Source organism: Pteropus vampyrus, unplaced genomic scaffold (genome assembly GCF_000151845.1).
Source record: "Pteropus vampyrus isolate Shadow unplaced genomic scaffold, Pvam_2.0 Scaffold490, whole genome shotgun sequence".
Taxonomy (NCBI): Eukaryota; Metazoa; Chordata; class Mammalia; order Chiroptera; family Pteropodidae; genus Pteropus; species Pteropus vampyrus.
This window is the reverse complement of record NW_011889271.1, coordinates 531,672-541,084: the sequence shown is the minus strand read 5'-3', so window position 1 is coordinate 541,084 and position 9,413 is coordinate 531,672. Positions and strand designations below refer to the sequence as shown.

General features: G+C 47.6%; 1 protein-coding gene across 1 annotated transcript in view; it reads left to right on the top strand.

The window, feature by feature from the left end:
- The window catches only part of LOC105307365 (carcinoembryonic antigen-related cell adhesion molecule 6-like), a gene marked incomplete at its 5' end in the record, with an annotated part of 48,656 nt that extends 40,565 nt beyond the window's left edge, over positions 1-8,091 (top strand). Inside the window, one exon of the mRNA XM_011382845.1 lies at positions 8,049-8,091. Coding sequence (XP_011381147.1) covers positions 8,049-8,091 — 43 coding nt within the window. The remainder of the gene's footprint in view (positions 1-8,048) is intronic.
- Positions 8,092-9,413: the final 1,322 nt, after the last annotated feature.

Sequence of the window (9,413 nt, the reverse complement as noted above, 5' to 3'; positions counted from 1 at the left end):
CTGTACCAATTTAGGCAGCAGCCCCACTCTGTTCCACATGTAGGAGCCCTGACCAATGGATTAAGATGTCAGGAAATGAAGAGCCAAATCACTCTGAAGCTGAGCTAGAACCTCTGGAAGGGGGCCCCTCCCTCTGGCTGCCCGCTCCTGCGTGTTCCTTTCAGGGCCTGTCGGGCAACTTTGGGAGTGCAGGGACAAGACTTCTGGCAACAAGCCCTGTCTCACACAGCCAGGCTGGAGGCAGCCCGACACTGCAAATCCCAGGACAGCAGGAGGGCCTTTGTCTGCAGAGCTGACCCAGAGCCACATCTCCCACGCGCCCACATGGGCATGGGCTTCTCAGCCCTGGTGGTAACAGCTACCACTTACCGAATGCCCACTGAACAACACAGTCTAGCGCAACAGTCAGGGACACAGGCTCTGGGGTCCGAGCTCAGAATCCCAGCTCCCCCACTGACAAGTTACATTAACTTGAGCCTGCTACTCAACTTCTCAGTGCCTATATTTCCTCATCTGAAAAATGACCACCACATTAATACTTAATTCCTAGAAATGTTACAAGGATTAACCAAATCAATAAACATAAAGTGCTCAATACATATTAGCTATTATTATAACTATTATGTGAGTATTATTTCCATTCTACAGATGTAACAACTGAGTCTTAGCTTAAGGAACTTGCCGAGGTCACATAGTTAATAAATATGTTCCCATCTCCCTCTCTCTCCCTCTCTCTCTCTCTCTCAACTGTACTTAGGGAGCAGCTGGGCTGGTGAAAGAGCCACAGGAGGACCCAGGGTAGAATTAAGTTCCCAGACTCATCCTGAAGAGGTAGAAATGTACAGAGCCCAGAGCCAACCCTAAGAATGTGGGGTCTGGAAAAATTTCACTCACCCTACCCCCAGTGACTTCACATAAGTGACATCAGGCTAAAGTCAAAGGCAGTATTGAAAAGGAAAAGAAGTCACAAAAGGGCATCACGAAGCCTTAGCAGAATAGCCTTTCAGCAGAGAAGGGAAATAAGTCCCACCCGAGTTGACTGGGCGCCTCAGTGTAATAGAAGGGACACTAGCTTAGTGTGGGAGCCTCGGAGAAACTTTCGGCACCAGCCAGACTGAGCATTTTGCGCATCTTTCTCCCTGCCCCACCCTGAGCTGTTGCCCAACCTCAGGGTCTGAATGGAGTGAGGTAAGTGTAGTTCCCCAGAGACAATTCTGCAAGGCCTCAAATTGCTCTGCCTTCTGGCTGCTAACATTCCTAAGAGCAGCTAACAAATCTTGTTTCCAGGCCCCAAGGAACACTCATTGGTTCCGCATTGGGAAGCCTGAGGGCTGCTCTCCAATCCTGAGGACAATCGGGGTCGCCATCCCCACCCACTCACCTACCACAGCATCTCCTAAGGAGTCCAGTCTCCTACTTCTTGGTCACCGCTCCTGAAATGGAGGGTCATAGATGCCCACGGCTGGACTCCTGCCCCGCTCTCCTCCACCATCTGCTCTCGCTCCAGCGTCTCCAACCTGTCTGGCTCTGCGGTCCCCTAACTATCAAAGGCAGTATGGGAAAGGAAAAGAGGTTTCAAAAGGACACCTAAAGGCTAACCAGTGAGACAGAGTGGGTTCCGAGGCAATCAGGCTCAGAAAGCCTTGTTCAAGAAAAGACTGAGCATTAGCTCCTGAGGGCAAGGACTGGATTTCACTTCTCTTTGAAAATTCAGCACCAGGCAATCAGTAGGGAAGTGACAGTATCAGTGAAATTAAGTTGTTTTTAAAGGTCAAAAAGCCTAAATATTGGTTAGAAACAAACCACAAATTTGACCTGTTTTCTGCTTGTCAACTTTCCTCTAATCTTCCCAGAACAGGATGGTACCTGTGCCAGGGCAGCTCTCAAATCCCCTGGGTCCTACTCATAAATCCAAGGGTGGAGACGGCTAAATAAACAACATTTAATTTCTGAGAACTGACTTCAGATTGTTCAAGAAGGTCTGCTGTTTCATCCTCTACCTCCCCATACCCTCACGCGTAACACTCCCAAGAATAAAATAAGGTGAATTTCAGACCGGATTAAGGAAATTTCTACCACCTTTCTAATCAGCCCTCTGACAACACAAGTCACCAGTACGTTGCATAAAAAGCAGAAACAGAGAGAAAACGCAGCTCCTAAATCACTTCTTCTGGGTACCAAATGCCATTGACCCCACACTCTGACACACACGCACACACCCAGGCACATGTAATGCACATATGCACATTCACAGTACCCACTCTAAACTCTTAAGTGACAGCGACACACAAGGCATTAAGATACTACACTGTTTCACATATGTGTTATGTGGGCACCTAGGTAAAATTAAGACTGTAATGCCGCCCCGCCCTTCGCCATGCATGAATGCTGGAGCATACACGTGTGTCTCTCTGTGCCCGTGTGTTCTGTCAGGTTTTACAGGGAAAGAAGAAAACAGGAAGCAGAGACCCTGATGGCTGTGAAAACAATTTCCTGTATTTGTTTCAGGGAACCAGGCAGGAAACAGCCAGGAAAGTTATCAAAACAATGATAGCCCACTCCGGAAACTGAATGCAATGCTCAGGGGCAGGTTGTGAAGGAGGTGGGAGAACAGGAAGCCATGTCACATCAAAACATGAGAAGTCTGTGCAAGGGCAGGGCGCCTGCCAACCAGGCCCTCACTCCACAGGGCCCGGGGGACGCCTGGCTCAGAGATTCCTTTGGTGGCTTCTTCAGGCCACCGAAACACAGAGCTGTACAAGATGAGGCACAAATAGAACTCACGACTGCTCGTTTGGGGGGAGGCAGGCACATGAGACAAAAAAAAAAAAAAGAGGCAGCCTTCACAGCTCTGCCACACCTGCCCCTGCCTCCGCGCCACTAACCATAGCATCGGAACTTGAGAGCAAAAAGGAACATGAAAGATTACCTCCCCCGAATCCAACGACCTGCAGAGAAGAATACTCAAGTCCAGAGTGGGACGGTGACTTTCTCACAGTAACAGAGGAAACTAGTCACTTAACTGACACAGAAGCAGGTCCCCTCATTCCCAGCCCAGGGCCTCTGTATCTTCCCGAGTCCACAGTGAACTGTATAAAACTCCGTGGGCCTCACTCGAGGTCGGGGGTATAAGTGGATTAGCCCTGCAAACTTGCTAGTGGATGGAGAAAGGTTCCCGTTTCCTCCCGTTTATCCGATTCCCCGTCTCAGAGGGTTGGTTAACTCTCCATTTCGGAAAAGATGTGGACCCAGCAGACCACCGCGGTGGCCAACGGGACTCCCACTGGACATCCCAGGCTGCAATCTCACTGTTCCCACCACCGCTTTCGCCACGTCCCGCTCTTGAGCAGGCCAAGGTGAAGGAGCCAAGCTGCACAGAGCGCTCTGGTCCACGGCGGACTGCAGCTGGGCCCGAGAGAAACCACGGACAACTGCTCACTCCCAGCGCACATCCCCCACTGCGCACCACACCACACAGGGCTCACCTGGCCTCCGACAGCCAGGTGGCAAGCTACCCCAGGGGACAGGCACAGAAGTGAAACCCACCCCTGCGGAGCAGTGGGTGGGGAGAGGGTATGAGTGGAGAGAAGCAAATGAAGGGTGAAAGGAAAATGTGAATCAAAGACACTGACTCAAAATGCCTCCTCTAGCATAAATGTCAGCATGATCTTATTCATTCTCAGAGTGGAATGCACCCCTCCAGCAGCTCAGAGAAAAAAAGAAAGTATAGACCACATTGTCAACTTCGCAGCGGGGCAGAAACCACTAGACGAGCCAAGATTCCACTGCTTTCCAGAACCCAGACATCCAGCCCCAACTCCTAAGTCGCAAACATCAGTGTTTGAGAAATTCTGTTTTTAATTGGTTCAGATGAGACCTATAAATCTTGATCATCCCTATAAATCATCCCAGATGATTCTGATATAGATAGTCTGAGACCCGCTCTATGAGCAGCTCTCCCCAGTGGACTGCTGAGTGGTTAAGGGCACATGCTATAAAGTCCCCCAGGGGACCTGACTTCAAATTCTGGCTCTAGCACACCAGCTGCAAAGCCTTGGGCAAATAACTACACCTTAGTCTTGTTATCTGTAAAATGAGGCTAATAAAAGTACTCACCTTGTGTGCTATTGTGGGAATCAAATGAGGTCATCTAGTTCTTTAAAGCGTTTAGCGCGCTGCCTGGCAGACAGTAAGCACATCATATGTGTTGGCTCTCAGTTCTAGTAGTACACAATTAGCCGTACTAGCTGTCGGTTGTTCTATAATTAGTAAATACACCACATTTGTTGGCTGTTAGTACTCTATATGCGATAGTTATAAAACATTACTCTCAAGAAATTGACAGGTCAAGCACTTTTTAAGCTAGCGGGAGCTTTCCAAGGAGAGTTCTAGACCTAGGAGCCCAGCCCGGAGCTTAATCCTTCTAAGTTACTTCTTCTCTTTTGCCCTCCTCATTCACCCCTACCCTTCTGCCCGTGGACACCGCCTTCTCAATAGAATTTTAAATGTATATTGTGCTGTTATGTTTCCCAGTGAATGTTAAAAGTGTTTTATAGTGCGTGTTGCGGTTGCCTGCTCTTTATTATCTTTCTCCAAAGTCCCTCCTTTCCTTCCCCTCTTTCCACCTCTCCCCTCATGGATTCTCAGCTCTCTTTTCCAAAAGGCGTATAGGTACTTAATATGTGATCCCGTAGACTAAGAATATCTATCTGGCCAAAACCCTGAGAAGTCACTCTGATCAACAGAGAGAAGGTTGATGAAGAGTAGAACTCGGTCCTGTGTCGTGTGACGAGACCAGGCTGAGCAGACCTCACGGGCTCTGGGCTCGTTCCCCCTTCCCCTTCTCAGCCTCCACCACACACTCGCTCTAGCCCAGCCTCCTTATAGAGCTCCTCCCCACTGCCCGTATAGTATTAATTATAGTATTTCCCTAGGCATCTCATCTAAACATCCAAAGCTGAGCCTGCATCTAACAGCGGATCTTTGGGCCCTTGAAGGGATGATACAGGTTCCAATAAAAAAGAGAAACGAAAATGCATGACACCAAGGCACTCAACCTGTAGCGCCTGAGTTTGTCTAGTCAGACCTCTTCATTTTGCAGCAAGCAAGGAAGGCTAAGGCCTAGAGAAACCAATCAAATTCAAGGTCAGAACTTAGCAACCAGCACCAGGACCCAGGTCCCCTGGCCCACAACTCTGCTTTTTCTGCCAACAGACACAAAGACTCTCCCAGGCTAAATGGGATTCCCACAGCCTTCGCCTTTCCCTGGACACAACTCAGGACCCCTACCGCACCCCACAAGTCTGCAGATTCCAAGGTGACCTGGAAGTAACAGAACAGGAAGCCGTAAGCCTTGGCACTGGTTCAGGGTGGAACCCTTGAGGCCAAACACAAGGGCCTTTGACTATAGAAAAAATAGGTCCATTGTCTTGGTGGGTGGAACCAAACCGTAGCAGGAGTAAGAAAACCAGTTTTGTGCTCAGAGATCAAGATGGGGCCTTAAAATATCAGGGTGGAGAGGAGGAAGAGAGAAAGGAACACATACTTTAAGAAAATAGAGGCAATTACAACAGTTCTTACCCACCCCTGGGCTTTGTTTTTATGTTTTTGTTTTTGTTTCCTCACAGAGTGCCTCTGAGGCTTCTGGGACTTAGGAGGACCAGGAAAAGGCAGGGCTCCCTAGAGGGTGGAAGAATCAAGATGGGACTTAGATGGCTCCACTATGAGACTGTTGGTAGAGTAAGGAGCCACTCTATCATTTCCCTAATTAGTAAAAGAAGAAAACAAAAAAACTGGGAGCTACACATCCACCTCTCCACAAACGGAACAAACTCTCCTGGAAAATACAGGGTGTATTTGGGGACTGGGGCCCACCTCAGTACTGCAAGAAACAGGGATGGAAAAAGCAGATAAAGCTGAGCCTTAAACAACAAATATTTCACGAGCGCATTGTCCACAGCCGCGAAGTCCACAGCTACTCAATCTGGGTCCGAGTTGCCAGAAAGAATTGGTTCCCCACATAAAAGGTCTTTAATCATATTCCTGGATCCCTAGAGACCTATTCCTTTGGGTTTGATCCACTAAAGTGATGGCCCATTTCGACCGAAGGACAAACTCTCATGCTTACCCTTAAGACAGTCTGTCACTTCGCCCTCCCTGCCCTTGCACAGCTCATCCTCGACCTGTCACATCTTGTTTCTGCCCGTGCCCTTAGCGAACTCGAATGGCATGCTTCTCAGAGATCCCGAAGGGGCTCCCACAGACAATGGAATGGTTTCTGCTTCTGTGCTCCCTCGGTTTGTGGAACACAGCTCTACAACGGCAGGTGTAATGATACACAATTTTTTTTTTTTGAAAACTGAGATTAAGTATGAAAAAGAAAACTATCGCCCCGATTCCACTTCCCGCCCATAATCTAGACTTATCATTGTTTAATATTTTGGCATATTTCTTTCGGTCTCTTTTTCAGGGTGACAGACTATAACATCTTGGAATGCAAAGATTATACACTTCTTTTCCGTTTCTCACAGTTCTGGGGTCAGAAGTCCAAAATGAGTCTCGCCAGGCCAAAATCAAGGTGTTCGCAGGACGGTACTCCTTTTGGAGGTTCAAAGGGTGAATCCGCTTCCTTACCTGACCCAGTTTCTAGGGCCACCCACATCCCCTGGTTCACGGCCGCCTTCCATCCTCAAAGCCAGCAGTGGCCGGTGGCGTCTTTGTCGCGCTGCATCGTTCTGACCCCAACTTTCCTGCCTCCCTCTTTCACTTGTGATTACAAGGAGCGCACCTGGATAAGCTGGCATGCTCTCGCCCTCTCAAGATCCTTAACTTCATCACACCCGCAAAGTCCCTTTTGCCACATAAAGTAACACTCATGGGTCCCAGTGATTAGGATGCGGACATCTGGGGGAGGCCATTACCTGCCTACCACAGGTACCTTTTTTAAACTTTACCCACAACAAAAATTTGTTTTGCCTCCCTTCGCTTTCACTTTTCTTCTGATACAGAGGCAAGAGCACACGTTTTGAGGTGACACACACCAGCTCTGGCATTAATGGGCTGGATGTCCCTGGACCAGTCACTTTGCCTCCCTCAGTGTCTTTTTTCTCATCTGTAACAAGGAAATTCCTACTGCATTAGGAAATGACAGTACAAAGCTAAGATACAAAAGGCATTAAACACCGTGCCTGATACATGATGAGCTCTCAGTAAACATGCCTTTTAATCATTTCCTTTTGCCCCCCATTTTCTCTCCGCTTTAACTGTTTCTCTTTCAACAACTTACTCAGTCTAACCACTTAGCAAAGAAGGCCATACTACCCGCTCTTGTGATTCTGCCTGAATATATATACATAGATATATACACATATCTATGGAGAGGTCAAAAGTCTTTTCACATTCGCATAAGACTTAGACATAGTTCCTCATGACGTATACATGCCGGTCCCAATTCTTCCCTGTGAATTTATATGCTCACTTTCCTATTTTGGCCTTCTTCAATCTTTCTCTTTACACCTTATAAATAAGGATAGTACAGAGACAAAAGTAACGCGTGGCCTTTCCGTCTGGCTGCAGCCATCTGGCAGCACCGCCAGCTCTCTGTCCTCCACAGGGCCTCCCCACCCCGGCCCGGCCCATATAGCGCACCAGCCGGGACACTGGGCCAAGCAAGGTTATGGCATATGTCGGATTCACGTGCACCGTGGTGGCCGCAAACACCCCCGTGCTTAAGTGTGCGACCTACGGCAAGCCCGTCCATCACAGTGTTAACCGGCTAAAGTTTGCTCGAAGCCTTCAGTCTGTTGCCAAAGAGCGAGCTGGACATCACTGTGGGGCTCTGAGAAGTAAAGAGTCCACATCCAAACTCCATGAGGTTATCCTCATTGATCTGCCCCACAAAGCTAAGGACGGAATCCTGACACCCAGCAGATCACCTAAGCAGTCCACACACACGGGGAGATGCGCACAGGGAGATGCGGGGCTGATGGAGGGCCACGGCCCAGGAAGGGCCAAGTTCCGCCAGGCTGCTGGTGCTTCTTGCCTTGCAGCCTGGAGAAGGCGCGACTCTCTCGGCCATACCGCCACCACTAACGGGAGTAATGTTTGCAAAATTCACACCTAATAAACAATTTAAGACAGTCATGCCTGCTTAAAAGTGTTCTTTAATTTGTCTGTTAAAACTAGTTGTCAGCAGATTGTTTCATGAATGAGTTGTGAAAATTATGAAAGTTAAATGCAATAATGTTTGAAGACTGTAAGTGATAGTGTTATCTTGTTTCTCATAAAATAAAGGCTATTGTTTTTGCTTTATCTTATTAGGGAGTTTATAGGTCAATGTTTCAAATGCTGTTTGATATGATAGGTGTAAAATTCTGTAAAAAAGGAGTGCGGACTAGGTGTAGATTTGTTGGTACATGTGATAAAAGCTACAGCTTTATCTGGGTAAAGCAATGTTCTGCTGGTTTACTCTCAAAGGGCTGTTTTTTGGCGTTTGTCAAGCAAAAACATTTTTAAATGAATTTTGCTTAGAAACATGAAAGGTATCCTAATCCATTTTTGTGATCACATGCAGAAAAATGAAAGTTGACTAGGAGACTCACATTTTGAGGTTTAACCCAATAATCTATTTACATAACTGCTGCTTCCGAAAAGAGAAAAGTTTAAAAGAACGCCACCATTATCAGGAAAACTGAACAATCCTGTTGCAAGAGAGTTCTCTTACAAATGAAACAAATCCCAGTTAAACCTAAGCAAAGCTGACTCAGTCTCCACAGTGCCACTGCAGTCCCCATGAACAGTGGCAGCTCCTGGTTCAATCCCATGGCTCCGCAGAATACTGAATTTCATGCACAGTAATCAGTAATGGTAATTACGCGGTGTACACCAACACTGATGGAAACTGAACATAAGGTAAATGAGAAGGAAATGATTAGCCTTAAGGTTTGTTGTAGTGTTAATTTGTGACCATTATGAACTCTCTAGGCATCTTGGGGGAAAAAATATGGTTGGGTTGAAGGAAGGCAGGCAGGCAAACAAGAAAGAAAGAGGACAGAGAGGGAGGGAGGAGGGGAGACAGGGAAGGGGAGAGGGGGAGGTCTGGGCCATAATAGAGAACTCCTTTAACAAGACATCTCCTGAAGCCCACTTGGCTTGGCTTTCAGCAAAACCATTTATCTCAAGGACACATTCTCAGAACCCACAGGGAAAATAACAGTGACAGAAGACACATACCTTCTGGGTATTTCTGCTATTGAATTAAGTAAGACATTTTCCAGAATGTTGTTCATGAGTTACTGCTACCCAATCCTCCCGCTGGCATTTTCATGTCCAGCTGGCCTGCCAGGACCCTGACCAGAAAATACCTCCCCACCCTAGATGACCAGGATGGCACCCTTGCCTATTCCCATAATTAT